This window comes from Mesoplodon densirostris, chromosome 2, assembly GCF_025265405.1.
Source record: "Mesoplodon densirostris isolate mMesDen1 chromosome 2, mMesDen1 primary haplotype, whole genome shotgun sequence".
Taxonomy (NCBI): Eukaryota; Metazoa; Chordata; class Mammalia; order Artiodactyla; family Ziphiidae; genus Mesoplodon; species Mesoplodon densirostris.
In genome coordinates, this window is record NC_082662.1 from 78,058,106 (window position 1) to 78,082,938 (window position 24,833).

The window sequence follows — 24,833 nt, forward strand, 5'->3', positions numbered from 1 at the left end:
TCCTGGTTATTGTAAATAGAGCTGCAGTGAACATTGTGGTACATGACTCTTTTTGAATTATGGTTTTCTCTGGGTATGTGCCCAGTAGTGGGAATGCTGGGTCGTGTGGTAGTTCAATTTTTAGTTTTTAAAGGAACCTCCATACTGTTTTTCATAGTGGCTGTATCAATTTACATTCCCACCAACAGTGCAAGAGGGTTCCCTTTTCTCCACACCCTCTCCAGCATTTATTATTTGTAGACTTCTTGATGATGGCCATTCTGACTGGTGTGAGGTGATACCTCATTGTAGTTTTGATTTTCATTTCTCTAATAATTAGTGATGTTGAGCGTTCTTTCATGTGTTTGTTGGAAATCTGTATATCTTCTTTGGAGAAATGTCTGTTTAAGTCTTCTGCCCATTTTTGGATTGGATTTTTTCAGTTTTTGATTTTGAGCTGCATGAGCTGCTTGTAAATTTTGGAGATTAATCCTTTGTCAGTTGCAACATTTGCAAATATTTTCTCCCATTCTGAGGGCTGCCTTTTCATCTTGTTTATGGTTTCTTTTGCTGTGCAAAAGCTTTGAAGTTTCATTAGGTCCCATTTGTTTATTTTTGCTTTTATTTCCATTTCTATAGGAGGTGGGTCAAAAAGGATCTTGCTGTGATTTATGTCAAAGAGTGTTCTTTCTATGTTTTCCTCTAAGAGTTTGGTAGTGTCTGGCCTTACATTTAGGTCTTTAATCCATTTTGAGTTTATTTTTGTGTATGGTGTCAGGGAGTGTTCTAATTTCATTCTTTTACATGTAGCTGTCCAGTTTTCCCAGCACCACTTATTGAAGAGGCTGTCTTTTCTCCATTGTATTTTCTTTCCTCCTTTATCAAAAATAAGGTGACCATGTGGGTGGGGGTTTATCTCTGGGCTTTCTATCCTGTTCCATTGATTTATATTTCTGTTTTTGTGCCAGTACCATAGTGTCATGATTACTGTAGCTTTGTAATACAGTCTGAAGTCTGGGAGCCTGATTCCTCCAGCTCCGTTTTTCTTTCTCAAGATTGCTTTGGCTATTCAGGGTCTTTTGTATTTCCATACAAATTGTAAAATTTTTTGTTCTAATTCTGTGAAAAATTCCATTGGTAATTTTATAGGGATTGCACTGAATCTGTAGATTGCTTTGTGTAGTATAGTCATTTTCACAATGTTGATTCTTCCAACCCAAGAACATGGTATATCTCTCCATCTGTTTGTATCATTTTAACTTCCTTCATCAGTGTCTTATAGTTTTCTGCATACAGGTCTTTTGTCTCCTTAGGAAGGTTTATTCCTAGGTATTTTATTCTTTCTGTTGCAATGGTAAATGGGAGTGTTTTTTTAATTTCTCTTTCAGATTTTTCATCATTAGTGTATAGAAATGCAAGAGATTTCTGTGCATTAGTTTTGTATCCTGCTACTTTACCAAATACATTGATTAGCACTAGTAGTTTTCTGGTAGCATCTTTAGGGTTCTCTATGTATAGTATCATGTCATCTGCAAACAGTGAGAGCTTTACTTCTCCTTTTCTGATTTGGATTCCTTTTATTTCCTTTTCTTCTCTGATTGCCGGGGCTAAAATTTCCAAAACTATGTTGATTAATAGTGGTGAGAGTGGACACCTTGTCTTGTTCCTGATCTTAGAGGAAATGGTTTCAGGTTTTCACCATTGAGACCGATGTTGGCTGTGGGTTTATCATATATGGCCTTTATTATGTTGAGGTAAGTTCCCTCTATGCCTACTTTCTGGAGGGTTCTTACCATAAATGGGTATTGAATTTTGTCGAAAGCTTTTTCTGCATCTATTGAGATGAACAGATGGTTTTTCTCCTTCCATTTGGTAATATGGTTTATCACATTGATTGATTTGCATATATTGAAGAATCCTTGCATTCCTGGGATAAACCCCACTTGATCATGGTGTATGATCCTTTTAATGTGCTGTTGGATTCTGTTTGCTAGTATTTTGTTGAGGGTTTTTGCACCTATGTTCATCAGTGATATTGGTCTGTAGTTTTCTTCTTTTGTGACATCATTGTCTGGTTTTGGTATCAGGATGATGGTGGCCTCATAGAATGAGTTTGGGAGTGTTCCTCCCTCTGCTATATTTTAGAAGAGTTTGAGAAGGATACGTGTTAGCTCCTCTCTAAATGTTTTATAGAATTCGCCTGTGAAGCCATCTGCTCCTGGGCTTTTGTTTGTTGGAAGATTTTAATCACATCTCAATTTCAGTGCTTGTGATTGGACTGTTTATATTTCTATTTCTTCCTGGTTCAGTCTCAGAAGGTTGTGCTTTTCTAAGAATTTGTCCATTTCTTACTGGTTGTCCATTTTATTGGCATATATTTGCTTGTAGTAATCTCTCATGATCCTTTGTATTTCTGCAGTGTCAGTTGTTACTTTTCCTTTTTCATTTCTAATTCTATTAATTTGAGTCTTCTCCCTTTTTTTTTCTTGATGAGTCTGGCTAATGGTTTATCAATTTTGTTTATCTTCTCAAAGAACAAGCTTATAGTTTTATTGATCTTTGCTATTGTTTACTTCATTTCTTTTTTATTTATTTCTGACATGATCTTTATGATTTCTTTCCTTCTGCTAACTTTGGGGTTTTTTTGTTGTCCTTTCTCTAATTGCTTTAGTTGTAAGTTTAGGTTGTTTATTTGAGATGTTTCTTGTTTCTTGACGTAGGAGTGTATTGCTATAAACTTCCCTCTTAGAACTGCTTTTGCTGCGTCCCACAGGTTTTGGGTTGTCTTTTTTTCATTGTCACTTGTTTCTAAGTATTTTTTGATTTCCTGTTTGATTTCCTCAGTGATCTCTTGGTTATTTAGTAGTGTATTGTTTAGTCTCTTTGTGTTTGCATTTTTTACAGATTTTTTTCCTGCAATCGATATCTCGTCTCATAGCGTTGTGGTTGGAAAAGATACTTGATATGATTTTAATATTCTTAAATTTTCCAAGGTTTAATTTGTGACCCAAAATATGATCTACCCCGCAGAATATTCCATGAGCACAAGAGAAGAAAGTGTATTCTGTTGTTTTTGGATGGTATATCTTATAAATATCAATTAAGTCCACCTTGTTTAATGTATCATTTGAAGATTGTGTTTCCTTATTTATTTTCATTTCGGATGATCTGTCCATTGGTGAAAGTGGTGTACTACAGTCCCCTACTATGATTGTGTTACTGTCAATTTCCCTTTTATGGCTGTTAGCATTTGCCTTATGTATTGAGGTGCTCCTATTTTGGGTGCATAAATATTTACAATTGTTATATCTTCTCCTTGGATTGATCCCTTGATCATTATGTAGTGTCTTTCTTTGTCTCTTGTGATAGTCTTAATTTTAAGGTCTGTGTTGTCTGATATGAGAATTGCTATTCCAGCTTTCTTTTGATTTCCATTTGCATGGAATATCTTTTTCCATCCCCTCAGTTTCAGTCTGTATGTGGCCCTAGGTCTGAAGTGGGTCTCTTGTAGACAGCATATATGCAGGTCTTGTTTTTGTATCCATTCGGCCAGTCTATGTCTTTTGGTTGGAACATTTAATCCATTTACATTCAAGGTAATTATCAGTATGTGTGTTCCTATTACCATTTTCTTAATTGTTTTTGTTGGTCTTTTTCTTCTCTTGTTTTCCTGCCTAGAGAAGTTCCTTTAGCATTTGTTTTGGAGCTGGCTTGGTGGTGCTGAATTCTCTTAGCTTTTGCTTGTCTGTAAAGATTAAATTTCTCCATCTAATCTGAATGGATCCTTGCTGGGTAGAGTAATCTTGGTTGTAGGATTTTCCGTTTCATCACTTTAAATAGGTCCTGCCACTCCTTTCTCGCTTGCAGAGTTTCTGCTAAAGATCAACTGTTAACCTTATGGGGATTCCCTTGTATTTTATTTGTTGTTTTTCCCTTGCTACTTTTAATATGTTTTCTTTGTATTTAATTTTTTGTAGTTTGAGTAATATGTGTCTTGGTGCATTTCTCCTTGGATTTATCCTGTATGGGACTTTCTACATTTCCTGGACTTGATTGAGTATTTCCTTTCCCATATTAGGGAAGTTTTCAACTATAATCTCTTCAAATATTTTCTCAGTCCCTTTCTTTTCTTCTTATTCTTCTGAGGCCCCTATAATTCGAATGTTGTTGTGTTTAATGTTGTGCCAGAGGTCTCTGAGACTGTCCTCAATTCTTTTCATTCTTTTTTCTTTTTTCTGCTCTCTTCTTTCTTTACTCTATTTTATCTTCCAGGTCACTTATCTGTTCCTCTGCCTCAGTTATTCTGCTATTGATTCCTTCTAGAGAATTTTTAATTTCATTTATTGTGTTGTTCATCATTGTTTGTTTGCTGTTTAGTTCTTCTAGGTCCTTGTTAAATGTTTCTTGTATTTTCTCCATTCTATTTCCAAGATTTTGGATCACCTTTACTATCATTACCCTGAATTCTTTTTCAGGTAGACTGCCTATTTCCTCTTCATTTGTTTGGTCTGGTGAATTTTTACCTTGCTCCTTCATCTGCTGTGTGTTTTTCTGTCTTCTCATTTTGCTTAACTTACTGTGTTTGGGTTCTCCTTTTTCAGTCTGCAGGTTCATAGTTCCTGGTGTTTTTGGTGTTTGCCCCCAGTGGCTAAGGTTTGTTCAATGGGTTGTGTAGGCTTCCTGGTGGAGGGGACTAGTGTCTGTGTTCTGGTGGATGAGGCTGGATCTTGTCTTGCTGGTGGGCAGGATCACATCCTGTGGTGTGTTTTGGGGTGTCTGTGACCTTATTATGATTTTAGGTAGCCTCTCTGCTAATGGGTGGGGTTGTGTTCCTGTCTTGCTAGTTGTTTGGCATAGGGTGTCCAGCACTGTAGCTTGCTGGTCGTTGAGTGGAGCTGGGTCTTAGCGTTGAGATGGAGATCTCTGGGAGAGCTTTCGCTGTTTGATGTTACATGGAGCCAGGAGGTCTCTGGTGGGCAAATGTTCTGAACTTGGCTCTGCCACCTCACAGACACATGTCTGACACCCAGCCAGAGCATCTAGCTCCTGTGAGCCACATGGCTCAGAAGAAAAGGGAGAAAGAAAGAAAGAAAGAGAGAAAGAGAGAAAAAGAAATAAGTAAAATGAAGTTATTAAAATAAAAAAATTTTTTAATTATGAAAAATAAAGAAATTTAAAAATATAAAAAAAGAATGAAAGAAAGAAGAGAGCCACCAAACCAAAAAACAAATCTGCCAATGACAACAAGTGCTAAAAACTATATAAAAACAAACAAACAAACAAAAAACAGACAGAGAGAACCCTAGAACAAATGGTAAAAGCAAAGCTATACAGACAAAATCACAGAAGCATACACATACATACTCAGAAGAAAAAAAGAAAAAAATATATATCTATATATAAAAAAAGGAAGAGAGCAACCAAATCAAACAAATCTACCAATGATAATAAACTATAAATACTAAATAAACTAAGATAAACATAAAACCAGAAACAAATTGGATGCAGAAGCAAACCCCAAGTCTACAGTTGCTCCCAAAATCCACTGCGTCAATTTTGGAATGATTTATTGCCTATTCCGGTATTCCGGAGATGCAGGGTACATCAAGTTGATTGTGGAGATTTAATCCACTGCTCTTGAGGCTGCTGGGAGAATTTTCCCTTTCTCTTCTTCGTTCTCACAGCTCCTGGGCTTCAGCTTTGGTTTAGGCCCTGCCTCTGTGTGTAGGTCGCTGGAGGGCATCTGTTTTTCGCCCAGACAGGAGATGGTTAAAGTAGTGGCTGATTAGGGGACTCTGGCTCACTCAGGCCGGGGGTGGGGGAGGGGTACAGAATGCAGCACGAGCCTGCGGCGGCAGAGGCCAGCATGATGTTGCAACAGCTTGAGGCATGCCATGTGTTCTTCTGGGGAAGTTGTCCCTAGATCATGGGACCCTGGCAGTGGTAGGCTGCACAGCCTCCTGGGCGGGGAGGTGTGGATACTGACCTGTGCTTGCACACAGGCTTCTTGATGTCTGTAGCAGCAGCCTTAGCGTTTCATGCTTGTCTCTGGGGTCCGCGCTGATAGCTGTGGCTTGTGCCCGTCTCTGGAGCTCGTTTAGGCAGTGCTCCAAATCCCCTCTCCTCGCACACCCTGAAACAATGGTCTCTTGCATCTTAGGCAGGTCCAAAGTTGTTCCTGGACTCCTTCCTGGTTAGCTGAAGCTGGAGCCTCAGCTCCCAGCCCTCACCTGCCCCGGTGGGTGAGCAGACAAGCCACTCGGGCTGGTGAATGCTGGTCGGCACCGATCCTCTGTGCGGGAATCTCTCCGCTTTGCCCTCCGCACCCCTGTTGCTGCGCTCTCCTCCGTAGCTCCAAAGCTTCCCCCCTCCGCCACCCGCAGTCTCCGCCCTCTAGGGGGCTTCCTGGTGTGTGGAAACTTTTCCTCCTTCACAGCTCCCTCCCAGAGGTGTAGATCCTGTCCCTATTCTGTTATCTCTGGGGTTTTGTTTGTTTGTTTGTTTGTGTTGCCCTACCCAGGTACATGAGGAGTTTCTTGCCTTTTGGGAAGTCTGAGGTCTTCTGCCAGCATTCAGTAGGTGTTCTGTAGGAGTTGTTCCACATGTAGATGTATTTCTGATGTATCCGTGGGGAGGAAGTTGATCTCTGCGTCTTAATCCTCTGCCATCTTGAAGGTCTCTCTGAGATTGTTTTAAATTAACCAGTTTAATTTCATGCACAGTCATGTTTGGGAGCCTCTGCTTGGGGTTTACACAAAAGTTTTCCAGGTTCCCTTCCTAAAAAGTAGCTATAATGATAATACGGAAACACTACCAAAACAATCTGAAAAATGCAAATAAAGAGAAAAATAAGTGTTTTACAGCTAATGATTACTTTCTGAATTACTTGACTCCCAGATATTTAGGATTTTATTTTTTTTTCAGTACGCGGGCCTTTCACTGTTGTGGCCTCTCGCGTTGCGGAGCACAGGCTCCGGACACGCAGGCTCAGCGGCCATGGCTCATGGGCCCAGCCGCTCCACGGCATGTGGGATCTTCCTGGACCGGGGCACAAACTCGTGTCCCCTAGCTTCGGCAGGCAGACTCTCAACCACTGCGCCACCAGGGAAGCCCGATATTTAGGATTTTTAATTGAATGATAATACTGTAAAATCACCGAGAGGAGGAGCTAGGTTACACCTTCTTTGTATACTGTGCCTCTTTTTTAAATCTCCCAAATGCTAGGGATATAAACTTAAGAAAGGGGAAGACACTATCATTTATTGGCTGTGTTAGTATTGTCCTTATTGCATACGTTCTCATATAATTCTTGCATAACAACTACTGCCATTTTGTAGATTTAAAGAAACACTGATGTACAGATTGGTAAAGGTTACTAAAAAACAACAAACATATTGAGCTTTTTTTGTCTATCAGACATAGGGCTAAGTTTTGAGGAAGCAAATTTAATGAGTCAGGGTTCTGTCATAGATGGATTTTCATCCCAATAAGTACACTACAATGTTAAAGGAGCCTTATTGAAATTTCTTATAGGGTCTGTGAGGCCACAAGGTTGAGTGGAAATTCTTTAGGGGAAGGGTATGAAATGGGAAAACATTTTGAAAATAACCTTTTGGCTGAAACATGAAGGTAGAGTTCACAATGCAGAAGACAGAGGAAGAGCTCCTTGACAAAGTGGGAATCATGAGCAAAGACACAGAGATATAAAACAGTCTGGCAAGTTTGAGTGCTTATAGGCTACAGTGGGGGAAATTAGAGACTTGGAATGCACAGCCAGAGCAAAGATTGTGAGTAAAGTGAAAACCCAAATCATGGAGATTGCTATTAGCTATGTGAAGTAGTCTGGATTGTAGTGTGTGAGCAATGATGAGCCACAGAAGGATCTTAAGTACAGAAATAAGAAGGAATATGTACCTGGCAGCTGTGGAGTGGACCAATTAAAGAGGGAGCAAGATGGAAAAGTCAGATAATTTGAGGGAGGGACCATTAGGGCTTGAATGATGGAGATTCCATTGGTAAAGGAGAAAAGATGATGAACTGGAGAGAGAGAGAGAGAAATGTATTGATCTTATTATTTCATAGAGGGAAGAAGGTAGGAAAACTCTCAGTTTCCTATTTAGGTGACTGAATAGATAGTGGTGACACCAAGTTATGAAATACTTGGTGTTGGGGAGGAGCAGAGTCAGAGGAAAGGTGATGAGCTCAATTATGAAAACCTGAAGTTTAAGGATCCTATGGGACATCCAAGTGGATTTTGGAGAGAGCTGGAATGTTGAGTATTGAAAGTTGGAACGCAAGGTGTTTGTAAGTCAGTGGGAAGTAAGGAAGTGAGCAGGAAGTAAAAGGATGGAGAGAGAAAATGGTACCAGGAGAGAAATGTTGAAATGTAGGTGGCTTAAAGATAGTGGCAATTGCTTAAAATGGCAAATTTGAGAAGTAGGAGGGAAGCCAAGAGCAGGTAAATAGATGATTGCTGAGGAGCACTAAAAGTCCACTGAGGTCAAAGACTTGTTTTGAGATAGAAACTCTGAATTATCTCTATGATTTTCCCAGCAGTGCTCTGCAGTGATTGTGGGATTGAGCCAAGGTTATGGGGTAACAAGGCAGTCTGGGGAGGGGGGCACATAAATGTAAATCTGCATTTAAAATATTTTAATCAAATTATTAAAGATTTTAACAAGTAGTTTACTGTTATCTATATCATTTTATTGACAATTTCAGGTGGTTGAATTCTGTACAGAAAAAAACCACAATAAAAAAGCCCCAAACCAGCAAAACAAAAAATGCAATCTCCGAAGCACATGGGAAGTGATCCAAGATTCGGAGGACTTTAAGAAAACCACTCCTATGACAACACAGCCACCCAAGCCCACCTTCTCATTGTTGCAGATTGGACAAAGAATTGTGTGTTTAGTCCTTGATAAGTCTGGAAGCATGACGGTACGTTCATTGAGTCTTGGCTTCTGGATGGTAGTGTCACATTTGTATATGATATGATCTGGACCACAACTTGGAGCTGGCTGGGAATAAACACAACCTCAAGGATCAGAATGGTTACAGGAAAAACATTTCCATCAGAATTGCCCACCACCTCAACTTTATTCAACAAAAATTCAGCATCAAGTGTCTCATTTGCCAAATTAAATTAGCCTTCAATTTGTGAGCAAAGATCTGATGAATTATATAGAATTAACATTTTTTATGTTTCACTGACCGTATGTATGTTTATAGAACTATCACTAGAGTATTGAACTAATGATTGAACTAAAGCCAAATTCGGCTTTATCTTTTAGGGCTATTTATACAAAATAATCCTATCCAAAGATACTACTAAATATAAAGGAGAAATTTTCCTCCATAGAAGGATATGCCTTGAGTAAGCTTATTGTCATTTACTCTACATTGAGGCAGCCATTTCCAAATTCCCTCTAGCTTGTTCTGTTTTTAGTCTGCCCATCTAAACCCAACCTGACTGCTTTTCTTCTGCTTCTCCATTCAGATTGGTGACCGCCTTAAACGACTGAATCAAGCAGGCAAACTTTTCCTTCTGCAGACGGTTGAGCAAGGGTCCTGGGTTGGGATGGTGACATTTGACAGTGCTGCCTATGTAAAAAGTGAACTTGTACAGATAAACAGTGCCACTGAAAGAGACACACTTACCAGAAGCTTACCCACAGCGGCATCAGGAGGAACGTCCATCTGCTCTGGGATTCAATCAGCATTTACTGTGAGACAAGTTGCCCTACCATAGTTTGCCAATGTTTACAATTTATGTCTCCTAAGAAATTCCCCTTTCCAGTGTTTCCATGCATGCCTAGTGTCTAGTTGAATTAGACAACCAATTGCAGAGCAACCGTTCAAATGATGCAACAACATAGGCCCCCAAAGCTATTGTTAACTAATTCATTCATGCTTTTGTGTTTTTCTGCATCTGTGCATTCATGCTTTTCTGCATGCATTTGAAACATTCGTGGTGTTACTTCTACATGCTGGGCACTGTGATACACATTAAGAATACCACGAGGGCCAAACATACTACACCTGTTGTCGTGGAGCTTATAATCTTAGTGGGGGGAGATTCATTAACTACATAGTCACATAAATAAGTGTATAATCATACGCTAATGACTGCTATGAAGAAAGGTACACAGGGATCTAAGAGGTTATCTTCTATGAAGAAAAAAGTGAACTCTGAGTTATGGTTAAATTGAGGTAGATTAACATTCCAAACTTCTGGGTATACAGGACCTCCTTTTTGGGAAAAAAAGGTTTATTTATTGAAATAGGAGGCCTTAGGAACTGTAACTCTAATTGTATTGGGGGTGTATCCAAAGATCCCATCTGATCATCCAATCATGTCATCCCTCTACTTAGACATCAATCTCTCCCCATTTTCAACAAAACTAAGTAAAATTTCTCTAATATTTAAGTTCTTTTATAATATAGCCCCTACCTACCTTTCCAGGCTCAAGTACTCAGGAGTCTCTCCCAGGTATTCTATGTTTAAGCAAATTAGATCCCCTGCCCTTGCCAGCCAGCTTCCACACCTTTGCCAGGCCAGCTCCCCATCTAGAGTAGTTTCTCCTCCCTCCTTTGTACCTCAAATCACACTCATTCTTCACACATCATCATAGACACTACTACTTATTGACATCTTTCCTGATCGTTTCAACTGTATAGAGTTCCTCCTTCTGAATCCTAAGAACTTTTTTCTATTTTTTTAAACATCTCTTATGACTTTTGACTCTTCTGTTTTATTTCCTGTCATGTTCTTTGCTCAAACAAAACTTCTTCAGAGATAGGAATTACCTTTTAACTTCCCAGGTTGCTGGCACAATATCTTTTCTATAGGAGGTTCTCAAAAAAAATTAAATTGAGTTCTTTGATTACACCTGATGCTTAAATGCTCCAAATATAGAATAGAATATTCTATATTTATTTAGAGGCTATTTAGATCCATGAAATAAAGAATAAGAGGCTGAAGGAAGCTGGCTAGTCTAAGGTCTCAGAATCTAGGCAGTATCTTGGGAAAGTCTGCCCTCTGTCTGCTTGGGGCGTAACACATCAATGGGGCTGTTCCTGATTTCCAAGCAGCAGCAGGAACATTTAGTTTTCAGCTCACACTGTTTCATGTTGACAGTGGACTCAACAATTCCCTTATGCAGTCTGTCCCTCTGGCCCTTTTTTTCCACTTTGAAGGTCAGTTCCCTAAAAGTGGTTTTTATTGTGTATGCAGTCAGCTGCAAAACCCTTCTCCAGATGCCTGCGTGCACTTGGGTTCTCTTGCTTCTGCCATTCACCCATGCTTTGATTAAAGAAGCAAGTAAGGGAGGGAAACTGACATGTCGTGCTAAACTCCTGCTATACAAAACCTGAGGGGAATGACTAATGCCAGATGGCCTGGTGGTGAAGAGGGAACTTCTGGTTCTGTATTTTCCACTCTGATGGTGTGAGAGAGTATGTGAGGAACACAGTTGGAATTTAGATGCTCCTCATGTCCAACAGAGCCCGGGTATGGGGTGGGAGGAGCTTGTGTGTGACTTCAGGGTGACAAGGTAAAGGGCCTTGGATCCTGCACTGTCTCAATTTCCCCACTAGTCCCTGGGGCAGGACCCTGGTCAGGTCTGGCAGGGGTATCCGTTGAGCTGTGGCCATTGGGCTTTGCTTGTTTTCTTAGCTTGATCATGGCCCATTGGTCTTCCCCAACTGACTCACCACACTCTAGCTCTCACTGTTGGAGCAGATCCCTGAGCACCCCCATGTCCTGCATCCAACACTTGGGAGGCTGTACACCCCTCAGCCTCTATGGCAAGATAAACTATCTTCTTGCCTGCCAACTCTCAAGTCAGCTGCCATCCATTTCCCGTATGGATACATGGAGATTTCTGCATGTTTTCCATGACACATAGCAGCGATGGGGAATGGGACAAGGGAATCCAAATTGAGCCCTTTCTCTGGCCTCTCAGGCCCTGCAGCTTGGTCAGACTGAGGCTACAGCCACAGTTGACAGCCTCCTGGGCTCCAGAATTCTTCACACGGCAGCAGTCACAGTTCTGCTCTCTTCCCTTGTGGGGCAGCCCCCTCTCAAAAGAAGTGGGGTGGAAGTCTCCTCTGATCTCAGCTTCCCTTTCAACCTACTTAAGAGAGCCTTCCCTTCCTGAGAGTCTGGTCCCGAGAGGGGAGTTACTTAGGTTTGATTACTTGTTTCCTCTATTTCTGGGTCTCCCTTCCACTTTTTTTAAGGGAAGAGTGAACTCTTGCCTTCCTCTTCATAAACATTATTATTTTATCTAATTTTCCTTCTATCATAATCTTATCCAACATTGGCATAAGGCGTATGCTCTCTATACCATGTAAAATGCTATAAACTGTGTCTCCCAGGAATAGTTGGGACATAGGTGTCATAGGACAACTAGGAACTGGGGATTAATAGGAACAAAATGTTTTGCTTTAATCAGAGGGATATTAAAATTTTTAATAACTCATGTGATCTGGGGACTGACCAATCAGAACCAAGGCCAGCCATAAACAGCTTATGGTAAGACTGGTGAATATCACACAAGCTAAAATCTGCCCCAAGTCTAATATTATTATAGTAATATATTAGTCCTCAGTATTATCCCCATTAAGTGAGGGTAGTTTCTGAAGGCATCTGGGAACCTCTGAAAGCCTGTCAAGGAGAGATCATGTGAAAGAAACTAGAAAAACCTTCTTTTCTGCTTAGTGCTGTCCATCCCTGGAACTGCCCTGCATCCCACTTTATTGAGCCTTCTCTGCAACAGGTTAACCAAGAGAAAAGACCATTGTCAAGTTCCATGGTCTTGTATCATTGCAAGACAGATAGCTATTTGACCATTCCTAGACACTTTTGTTTATTCCCTCTGGAATTTCTCTTCTCATTCCCTTTAATTGCAGTTTTCCCAAACACTTTGGCTACCCTGAGTATGACATCTCATGCCTTAATTATGTCCTTAGGTGATTAGGAGGAAATACGCAACAGATGGATCTGAAATTGTGTTACTGACCGATGGGGAGGACAACACTATAAGCTTATGCTTTAATGAGGTGAAACAAAGTGGAGTCATCATCCATACAGTCGCCCTAGGGCCGTCTGCAGCAAAGGAACTAGAGGAGCTGTCTAAAATGACAGGTGAAGGATGACCTGCTAAGTCCTACTGTATTTTCTCTTCCACTGGACTGTGAGCTCCAGTGCACTGGGGAGTAGGGGAAGGGTGGGGTAGGGAGAGATGGGGTTATCTTATTGACTAACTAGCTGCCCTTACCACAAATGACTTTTAGAACTGACTCCACTCATTTATTTTAAAGCCTTGGTTCTAGGATTAGGGCAGTCTGGAGAAGATGGGACCAGCACAGCACCCTAGGGAGAACTTGGGACTCTCTTCCCAGACACTTTATAAGGATTGGTAAGAATCTAATCAGTTAGCCAGGAACCACTCACTTCCAGTTGGCAGCTGGCCAAGAGACCCAGGGGACACAGACGACAAGCCACTAACTATATAATCCTATGATACAAGTGCTCTATTAGTAATAGAGGGTACAATGAGTACAAAGAAGGGAGCCTAGATTTTATCTGGGGAAGAAGGAGTGTACAGGAAGGTGACACCTGAATTGGGGCTTGAACAAGAAATAGCAGGGGAAGGGCAAAGGGCCTGCTGAACCAAACAGAAGGTCACTCTGAAAATATAGAATATAATGCAGTTTCTTTGTAAAACATTCATATATTATGCTTCTACCTTCCATACACATACAATTAAAATATATCCCATCTGAACCTGGTTTCTTCAGCAGAGTGGGTTTTTATTTTTTTAAATTTTTTTAAAATTAGAGCCAGCATTATGGATATCAATTATTATGCTGAGTTGCCATCTAAGCCAGATAAAATGACAGGACTGTTTGCTCCTAATACTACCTGTCTTAGGCTGGGTTTCCTAGAAGCAGAGCCTGAGAAAAGGATTTAAGTGCATGTGATTTATAGAGAGAGAGCTCTCAGGAGAAAGGGAGAGTAGGGAGTAAGATCAGGCAGGGGAAGAAGCTAAGCACAGATGTGAAATTAGAGGCTAGCTGAAGCCTAGTGCCACAGGGGGCTCTGGATCTGGAATTGCATCACAGATTTGGTACAATATTGAAAGAGAAGGCTGACCTTTTGTACCACTGTGTCCATCAGTCAGTGGTTATAGACTGTCAGGGCAGAGCAGGGGTAAGGGGGCATGTTATGTCTTTAGCTAGGGTGGTCCCATTAGGTAAAGAAATTTTCTTGAATAGGAGGCAGCTATATGCCATTAATCTAACACTTAGAGCAGCTGGTGAGAGATGCAGTAGCCTAGATAAGGGGATCTGGGTGAAGTACCAGTAGGATGACCAAAATACTCTCCTTAGATTTTGGATGTCATTAACAGTTTAAAAGTGCTTTCATATCAACTATCTCAGTTACACCGATTCTAAATAGCTCAAGACTACATGGCCTTGTATATCATCTCCTGTTTACTACACATAATACTTTTCTATAACTGTCCTCTCTCAGTTGTTATTTCTTACTATTGTAACATACACATCTTTTCTGATTTAGGAGAAAACTTGAAAGTCAAGCTTGCTAAGATTATGTCTAAAATAAGAATAAATCAATACACTTGCAGTAAGGCTTAATGACTCATATGAAAGTGCATGACCTTTAAAACACGAGATTTATATTACTAGTTTTGGTCTGTCAGAGATTCTTGACTGCGTTGCAGAGAGCTGAAGTGGCCAAATGACTATGTTGCTGAAGTTATTATTTAACAGGATTAAAAGTTAGTATCAGCTTCTGAGTTAATCTGGACACATATTTAATGTTAATCTATTAGTACTTTAATAAAACAGTATAATATGTATTTTGTTATCTTAACAATATCTAAAATGTTGCAAATACTTGCTTTCTAGAAAATAACTTCTGATAATGTAATTGCATTTTAGGAGGTTTACAGACATATGCTTCAGATGAGGTTCAGAACAATGGCCTCATGGATGCTTTTGGGGCCCTTTCATCAGGAAACGGAGCTGTCTCCCAGCATTCCATTCAGGTCAGAGTTCTTCCTCCTTGGTTTTTCATGTTTATAAATAACCATAGCCAAGATGGGGAGTTTAATGGTTAAAAGTTTTAAGTTCTACATTCTTCTAGTAATGAATTAAAATTAAAATAGACATTTCAGCCTGATATTAGACATTATTCCTAAAATGCAACACTATTCATTTAAACAAGGCAATTAGTGTTTCTTGTTTGGAAACAATACTAAGTGACTTCCTCTTAGAAACCATCAACATAAAATATAGTGGGTCCAGGACTTCTTTTTTAACATCTGTTAACAAGCACCCATAGCAATATAATTGGCTTAGAATTTTCTTCAGAGTAGATCATCTCAGTATAAATTTTCTGGGACAACTGTTCAGGGACTACTTAGTCTATTTTTCCATTACCTCAAATCCCTGATATTTGCCAAGATTTTCATATAATGGATGGAAAGTGATTTGTACTGTGAAAAGCCCATGTTGTCAGTCCAGACACCTGGATCCTGTTCATGGGTCTGCCATTAACTGTGACCACGGGCAAAGAACTTTACTTCTGTGAGCTTCAGCTTCTTAGCCAGAGATGAACCAGAAAACTTCTACAGGCCCTTCTGCTTCTAAAATTTCAAGAAAACTAAATTTTCTTTCAAAACTCTTGGGACAATAAAAAAAGGACAAATATATTTTTTAATGCTCTTCTCTAATAGTTGTAAAAGTTTTTCACATGAATCTTTAAACTAGAGAGAATGAACAATCAGCACCACACTTGTGTAAGTTGTAACTTTTATTGTGAATAAAAGTAAAGGGGGCTTCCCTGGTGGCGCAGTGGTTGAGAGTCCGCCTGCCGATGCAGGGGACATGGGTTTGTGCCCTGGTCCGGGAGGATCCCACATGCCACGGAGCGGCTAGGCCCGTGAGCCATGGCCACTGAGCCTGTGCGTACCGAGCCTGTGCTCCACAATGGGAGAGGCCACAACAGTGAGAGGCCCATGTACCACAGAAAAAAAAAAAGAAAAAAGTAAAGGAATAATGTAGTGTCAAAGCCAAATAATGACCTAATATATAGCACAGGGAACTCTACTCAGTACTCTTTAATAGCCTATATGGGAAAAGAATCTTAAAAAGAGTGGATATATGTATATGTATAACTGATTCACTTTGCTGTACATCTGAAACTAACACAACATTGTAAATCAACTATACTCCAATAAAAAGAATTTAAAAAGCCAAATAATGACAGATTTCAAAACAATAGGCTTTCTAGTCTATCGATGCAGCATTTATTCAGTCAAAGAAGACAGCAATTATACTCGTTTGGGTTATCTTAGTTCAGATTTAGAATATTAAACCCAAGAGCCCGGTTTGGACGTGGGAGGAATATGTCTTAGAAAAGTAATTAAAGTGATGAAAGGGCAAGTTTACAGCCAGGCAGTTTCTGCCTATTATTTTTATATTTAAGAAACCAAAAAGGGAGAAAGATAGAGACATGAGCAGGACTCATTTACCCACCTTCCATAAGAATCATATCTAAGGGCCCCTAGCTTTCTTCACATCCCAGATCATAATCTACATACAAAACTAGAAAGTCTGGTTCCATGACCAGGCCACCCTATCTTCTAATGGGTATCAATTTAAGGACCATAAATAATTATCTAGGAGATAATCCTCAAAAATAACATTTCTACAAAGTCTGGTTAGCCCTACCCTACCTCAACCCCTGCTCCACAGCTCCTTCATTCTACTTCAGACAACGAATCAGCCTTGGCCATTGATTTATTTCATTTATCTTCACAAGGACTGCAGTAATAATTGACCCACGAATTAGTTATTTGCAATTCAAACAATCCATATGTGGGCAAAAATAAGCCCTAGTTAGTCTCCTTAAGGGTTTATAGTCTAGTAGTGAGATGAGCTGTGTACACCAGTAGGTATATAGCAAAACACAAATGTGAGGACATCAAAGGATTGATAGAAACAAGATTTTATGGGAGATCAAAGGAGGGAGAGATTATTCTCCACAGTGAGATGGACATCAGAGAAAGCTTCATGGAGAAAGTGACTTTTGAATTGAATTTTGAAGGGTAGGTAAGGCTTAGACAAATGGACATGAATGTATAGACTTCCAGGAAAAGCAGAGAGTATGATAGTCAGAGAGTCAGGGATTCATGAGGATCATATGGGGAAGTGGTCTGGTTTGGATATAGAAATCAATATTATGGAAGCTAAGGCTAGAAAAGTAATTTAAAATTGGATCATAATAGGTCCTAAATATCAAACCAAGGACTCAGGCATCACTGAAGGCTTTTTAATGGGATGACTGAGAGTTGGAGACAGAATGGAAGAGACTGTGTGATGGGAGTTGTATTCTCCAGAAAGTAAAGAGTTGTTTTTCTTAACAGCTTGAGAGCAGGGGATTAACCCTCCAGAACAGTCAGTGGTTGAATGGCACGGTGATTGTGGACAGTACTGTGGGGAAAGACACTTTGTTTCTCATCACCTGGACAACTGACACACCCCAAATCCTTCTCTGGGATCCCAGTGGAAAGAAACAAGATGGCTTTTTAGTGGACACACACATCAAAATGGCCTACCTCCAAATCCCAGGCATTGCCAAGGTATGGACTCATCTTTTTTCCTTTTCACAATTTGATAAGATAATATAAAATTTTTACAGAATAATTGTAGCTTTTTAAATGAGGGTGGGTGCTAAAAAAAAGAGTCAGTATTGAATGAAAGAGAGAACAAGGAAAACTCTCCATCCAGTGGAAATCACTCAGTATGACAGCAAGTCAAGAAAAAGGAAGTTGGTGATATTTTCTCCAGGTACTAAAAGGAGAACCTTCAAATTACACAGCAGCTAGGGCTTTAGCATCATGAAAACTATTTCCTCTACCCCAGGAATCTATCAATTTGATCCTGCTCTTCGGAAACCAAGGCTATAGTAAGGACACAACTTTCAGACCACATTTTTCCAACTAGGATTTTCTTGGCAATAGAACCATGTAGTTAGTCCAAACATACCAAAGTTTCCCATGGCTGAGAGAGTATCAAAAATCTTCTTAGGGCCTCCCTGGTGGCACAGTGGTTAAGAGTCCGCCTGCCGATGCAGGGGATACGGGTTCGTGCCCCGGTCTGGGAGGATCCCATATGCCGCGGAGCGGCTGGGCCCGTGAGCCATGGCCGCTGGGCCTGCGCATCCGGAGCCTGTGCTCCGCAACGGGAGAGGCCACAACAGTGAGAGGCCCGCATACCGCAAAAAGAAAAAAAAAAAAAAAAAAATCTTCTTAGATATACTTGTAATGTACTTGTATTAGACGGGCTCTTCCTATAGGTGACATTGAAGTCAGGTCTGTGTCACTTAAAGTTATTAAGTGGAAATGTCTCCATTTTATTTTTGCCTAGGTCGGCTTTTGGAAATACAGCCTACAAGCAAGGTCACAAACCCTGACTTTGACTGTCACCTCCCGTGCATCAAGTGGTACCTTGCCTCCAGTTACAGTGACCTCTAAAATGAACAAAGACACAGGCAAATTCCCTAGCCCTATGGTAGTTTATGCAAAGATTCACCAAGGAGCCTTGCCAATTCTCAGGGCCAAGGTCACAGCCCTGATAGAATCAGTGAATGGAAAAACAGTTACTTTGGAATTATTGGACAACGGAGCAGGTAACCACCCAAGAAATTGAAGAATATATCTTTCTTTTCCAAGAAGCAAGCAGGGAACAGCAGGAGGGCATGTTGTGGTGAGGACAGTTAGAAGCAGGAAGTCCAGCACTGGGATTCTGGTTGGGGGAGCTTTCTGCCACCCCACAATTCCTATATTTCAAATTGTTGGAAAACATGAGGAAGGGACTACCTTTAGCTTTTGTAAAGCCCTGAAGTCTCAGACTCTAGGGAGTTGTCAGTGGGTATTCCACACCCCCCAAAAAATGAAGAAGGAAAATTATAGATATTTTGTGTTAGGAGTTTGTGTGAAGATTAGACAGATGGATAGATAGATAGATAGATCTTCATTTTTTATCTTCACCACACACTCTGGAGATATTATCCCTACATTACAGATGAAGAAACAGGCTTTCACATTTAAAAAGCAGCAGAGTTGGATTAAAGTATAGTTATATGTGACCCCCATATCTATGTAGATTCTATATTATCCTGCACCCAAAGGGAAAATTCTACCTATTATTTTTATATTTAAGAAGTCAAACAGGGAGAGAAAAAGAAAATTCTACATTTATTTTTAGAAGGAACTTGACTACTGTGAAACAAGTAACCTTATTAAAACAAATTCTGTAAATGAATTTCCCACCTAAATCTACTCTGGCGAAAAGCAATAAATTAAAAAAAAAAATCATATAACTTTTTTTTCTCACCAGTAACATATAGTAATTGAATTCAGTTCAACAGATACATACTGAGTAGTTACCTTGTGCTATGTTGGATGTAACAGAGGCACATGATTGATCTCTGAATTCAAAAAAAAAGACAACAATTCAGGAAGACATGATGTACACATATGAAATTACACACACACACACACGGAAAAGAAGTATACCTCATCCTTAACGTAGTCAAATCCTAAACTCTCTTGGAGATAACACTGGATTATCTTTGCTTTAAAAAAATTTAATCCACATATGAGTTGGAAATATACAAGTGCCCAGTTACCTTTAGGATATTCATTAATTCCTTCATTTCCCTGTCAAGGTGCCGATGCTACTAAGGATGATGGTGTCTATTCAAGGTATTTTACAGCTTACGATACAAATGGTAGATACAGTGTAAAAGTGTGGGCTCTGGGAGGTGTCAATACAGCCACTCAGAAGGGGATAACCCAGCAGACTGGAGCCATGTACATACCTGGCTGGATCGAGAATGGTAAGTCATCTATAATAACATCCTTGGCTTGAGTAAAAGGCTTGGAATCAAGTGAAAACCACTAAACCTGTGGAGAGAATGGTACAAAATTAAATCAGGGTTTCTCAACCTTGGTAACTATTGACATTTTGGCCACATAATTCTTTGTTGTGAAGGGCAGTCCTGTGCATTATAGGATGTTTAGCAGCATTTCCAGCCTCTATTCACTAGATATCAGAAGTGGCCCCCACAGTCATGACAATTAAAAATGTCTCCAGACATCATTCACTGTCCTCTAGGTAATAACATAGCCCCCAGTTGAAAACCACTAGACTGAACATAGATTTTGACCGCCCTGGTTCAAATTCCAGGCTTCAACCAAATAAAGTATTTTAGGTCATCTCTTGTGCTTCATTTGCCTCACTTGTAAAATAGGTAATAATGGTAACTACCTCATGGGATGGTTATGAGGAATAAACAAGAAAATACATCTAATAAGCTATTGCTGGTAAATAAGAAGTGTTCAATAAATGTTTGTTATTATTTTAAATAAATCTTAACACATTTCATAATAAAGTTCTTTCTACTGATATAGGCATTTCCACAGAATCAAAAAATAACAATTTGGGGCTTGTTATCTGCATCAGTATCACCATAAGCCCACTGTCTCCTTTTCCTCCTCTCTTCTCCTACTCAGACTAGGGAGAATAGTAGACGAACCTAATAACAGATAGCATACTGAGCCCACGTGTAAGCAAGTGGAAAAATTACGCTCCAAGGAACAGACAGTCCCACACCAATCTTAGTTATGAACACTTGTCCTGGACTAGAGCTGGAATCAGGTCCAAGACTGAGTCCTGATGGGTTCCAGGACTTGTTTTCCATCAATCTCCATTCTGTCCTGGACAGGTCTTGTCCTAGTGCTGGTGTGTAGTAAGAGAAGCTCTTCTAAGAAGCTTCACACTGTCCTCTTTACTTGAGTGTGTGATAAGTAAAGGGAGGATTCTGGGACATGTGGTGTGTCATCATGCAAAAGTGATAATAGGAAAAAATGCTTTAAAAGACACCATTGCTTCCAAAGCTCTTTTACATATTTCAGCTTATTTTATTCTCACTTGCCCTTTTTGTTGAGTTAGGGAGAGAAGTCAGGAGAAGACTGGTATAGTTGCTATATCTAGCATTATGCTCAGTGTTACACGTACATTAATATAGCTCATTCTCCTAATTATCCCATTTTACAGATGGAGAAACAGGCTAGAGAGGTTATTGGTCCACATTACTAACACTGATAGCACCTGACTTGGCACTGGGAAGCTATGCTCTTCCCCCTATACCTTGATGAGCCTTGATACCAAGAGAGACAGTCTCTACTGGTGAATTGAATTAATCTTGAACCTGCTAAAGTATTCATTTCATCTTTGCCCAAGACCAGATTAATGGGTATAAAGATCAATCTGTCTGTACAGACAAAAGATTATAAGGGTTAAAGAAGAAGAGTTTATGAGAAAGTAAAACCAGAGTAATGCCATGTTAAGGTATTCCAGAATATTTTTATTGAAAAGAGAGTCTGAGAACTCCACTAATTGAGCAGGCCAGGGTAGTTTTAGAATTTCAGGATGGCTTTTATACAACCTTTCAACAAGAATGTGAAGCAAATTGGGATTGCTACATGAACTAGATTTCCATGCATTCATTGAGAAAATCAAGTCTTTCAAAAGCACACAATTTTAGAACCCCTAACATAAAACATTTTGTGAGAAACTACAATCTAATAAGAAAGACAAAACACAAACATGGAGAAAAAAGAGAAATATGCACAGAATTATTAAGCAAGGCAATTCTTGAAGGCCCAGATAATTGATTAAGAAATAAATAGGAAAGACAATGAAACCCCCAGGTGGAAGATATTGCTTGAGGAAGTCTGAGAAGGTTTAAAGCAGAGGTAGTATTTAAACTGACCTTGTGGCAGGTTAGTGTAGGATAGCAAAAAGGTGGGGAAAAAAACAATTCCAGGACAAGTATATTTGCAAAAAATAAATTATGAAAGCTACTCCACTAAATATCCAGGAAATAAATATATGTGAGATAAAGAACTGTGATTCTGGGATTTCCCTGGTGGCGCAGTGGTTGAGAATCCGCCTGCCAATGCAGGGGACATGGGTTCAAGCCCTGGTCCGGGAAGATCCCACACGCCACAGAGCAATGAAGCCTGTATGTCACAACTACTGAGCCTGCACTCTAGACCCGTGAGCCACAACTACTGAGCCTGCATGCCACAGCTACTGAAGCCCGTGTGCCTAGAGCCCACACTCCACAACAAGAGAAGCCACCACAAGGAGAAGCCCGTGCGCCAGAATGAAGAGTAACCCCCGCTCACCACAAATAGAGAAAGCCCATGCACAGCAACGAAGACCCAATGCAGCCAAAAAAAAAAAAAAAAAAAAAAAAGAACTGTGATTCTCTCTTTGCTTTTTTTCCATCTGATGCAACCTGATTTGGGAGCTTTACAACAAATGGTTAAAGTAAGTTTTGTGTGTGGGAGGAAAGAAGGAAAGAGTAGAAAGAGGGTAATACAATAAAAAACAGAGGGAAGTATAGTCATTTCATGGTGTTGTTTACCTTGCACTGAGGAATTTTTAAATGCAGGTCAAGTAAAATGGAATCCACCAAGACCTGAAATTAATAAGGATGATCTTCAAGGCAAGCAAGTGTGTTTCAGCAGAACGTCCTCGGGAGGTTCATTTGTGGCCTCCGATGTTCCAAATGCTCCCATACCTGATCTCTTTCCACCTTGTAAAATCACTGACCTGAAGGCAAAAATCCAAGGGTACAGTCTCATTAATCTGACTTGGACGGCTCCTGGGGATGATTATGATCATGGAAGAGGTAAGCTGAATGTGGTGTGGGCCCTGTAAAAGAGTTTAGCAGCCAAGCAGAGGGGCAGAGGGCGTGAGGCAGGCAGGCGTGTTGTGATGCATGTGGAGGGATCTTGAACATCCTCTGAAATGAAACCTTAAGATTTTTAAACATGAGAAGTTTAGAATCTGAAAAACTGGCCCAAAGGGGTGTAAGATGTTTCAACCAGGAACAGGCAATCCTCAGTTTTTTTCTGAAATCTTGCCAAGCCGTTTGCTTGGCAATCTTGCCAATCTTGCTTGCTGCTTTAATAAACCTCATTTTTAGTAATGACTCCTGGAGAGAATGGGGAAAAGATCATAGATATCTATGGAGCAGAGCTGTCCTTTGGAAGAAATCTCAGGTTCTACCAGATTTTTCCTCTCAAAGTATGGTCTGTGGACTGCAGCATGGGCATCACATGAATGCTTGTTAGAAGTGTGGAACCTTGGGACCCACCCCAGACCTACTGAAACAGAATCTGCATTTTAAGATCCCTGGATGATGTGTATGTATAGTCAAGTTTGAGAATCACAAATAATAAAATAATAAGCAGTAATTAACCTCCTCTCTCAGTCAGGTGCTATGGCCAGAAATACTGACCTAAGCTTTATTTAAGTCAAGCCTGATCCAGTTTTACATTTATCTCTCTGTCGGGATATAAAAATAAGGATGTAAAAGAAGATACTAATGCTTATAAATATGGACCGTCAATTACATTTATTTATTGGTATTTTATGAGATGGTGATATTGTTTCTAACAGATTTTTAAAAACTTCTTTAAGGCTTGAGAATTACAAGTCACATCCTTTTTCTCTCTTTCTTTTTTAAGCTCACAAGTACATCATTGGAATAAGCACAAATATTCTTGATCTCAGAGACAAGTTCAATGATTCACTTCAAGTGAACACCACTGACCTCATCCCAAAGGAGGCCAACTCAGAGGAAGTCTTTCTGTTTAAACCAGAAAACATCGCTTTTACAAATGGCACAGATCTCTTCATTGCTGTACAGGCTGTTGATAAGGTCAACCTGAAGTCAGAAATCTCTAACATTGCACAAGTATCTTTGTTTATTCCCCCAGAGACTCCTCCAGAGACACCTAGTCCTTCTCTTCCTTGTCCTGATATTAATATCAACAGCACCATTCCTGGCATTCACATTTTAAAAATTATGTGGAAGTGGCTAGGGGAATTACAGCTATCAGTAGCCTTGGGCTGAGTTTTCCCCAAAATAAACAAATCATCCATCTTTTTTTTGATTATAAAAATTTATAAAATGTATTTTAGACTTCCTGTATGAGGCAATTTAATGAAATAAAATGCTAAACAACCAGATACATATGTATAAAAACTACTTAGTCAAATCCAAAAGTTTAATTATTGCTCATTTATTAATGATTTTGAGTAGTAGAAAGTAGGGGTGCTTGCATCAATAAATGGAAGTATGTTTTAATTTGATTTAAGGAACTTTGCCAGTTATAAAAGAACATGTAATTCTATGTGAAAGATGCCAGAAAGGCCCAACCAGGTCAAACTATTTAAATATAAAAGGCATGGCTTGTTATAGAGGAGATTTGGACCAACATCACCAGAATTATGTTTTCTTTTCACTAGATTTGGGCAAGGATGATGCATTTAAGAAAGGGATTGCATTGTAGAAAGAAATAACAGCATGGTAAGGGCTCCATAGGCATAGAAATGTATGTAATATGCATGCAGTTACAAGAGTTGATGATGCCTAAAGCCACAGTGGTGGGACATGAAGTAGGAAAGTAGGTTCAGGCCAGGTGTGAAGGAAAGTGATTGAGAAATAAACATTTATTTTGTATTTTGTGCCAAGTGCTCTACTAATGCCTTATATGCATTACCTTATGTAATGCAATTCGGTTCATTCAGTAAATGTTCATTAGATGACTACTATATTCCAGGCTTATGCTAGACCCTGAGTACAAAAAGATGAGCAAGATTTGGCCTTTTTCTTATAGGTAATAAAGAACATTTGAGGATAAATCAGTGTTATGCTTGAGAAGTATCAGGAGGAG

General features: G+C 39.7%; 1 protein-coding gene across 1 annotated transcript in view; it reads left to right on the forward strand.

Annotated features, from left to right (window-relative positions):
* The window catches only part of CLCA1 (chloride channel accessory 1), a 38,288-nt gene extending 14,278 nt beyond the window's left edge, over positions 1-24,010 (forward strand). Inside the window, exons 6-14 of the mRNA XM_060085126.1 lie at positions 8,701-8,919; positions 9,479-9,706; positions 12,955-13,129; positions 14,950-15,056; positions 17,439-17,654; positions 18,442-18,703; positions 19,745-19,915; positions 22,541-22,780; positions 23,622-24,010. Of these exons, the coding sequence (XP_059941109.1) occupies positions 8,701-8,919; positions 9,479-9,706; positions 12,955-13,129; positions 14,950-15,056; positions 17,439-17,654; positions 18,442-18,703; positions 19,745-19,915; positions 22,541-22,780; positions 23,622-24,010 (2,007 nt within the window). The remainder of the gene's footprint in view (positions 1-8,700; positions 8,920-9,478; positions 9,707-12,954; positions 13,130-14,949; positions 15,057-17,438; positions 17,655-18,441; positions 18,704-19,744; positions 19,916-22,540; positions 22,781-23,621) is intronic.
* The last annotated feature ends 823 nt before the right edge of the window (positions 24,011-24,833 follow it).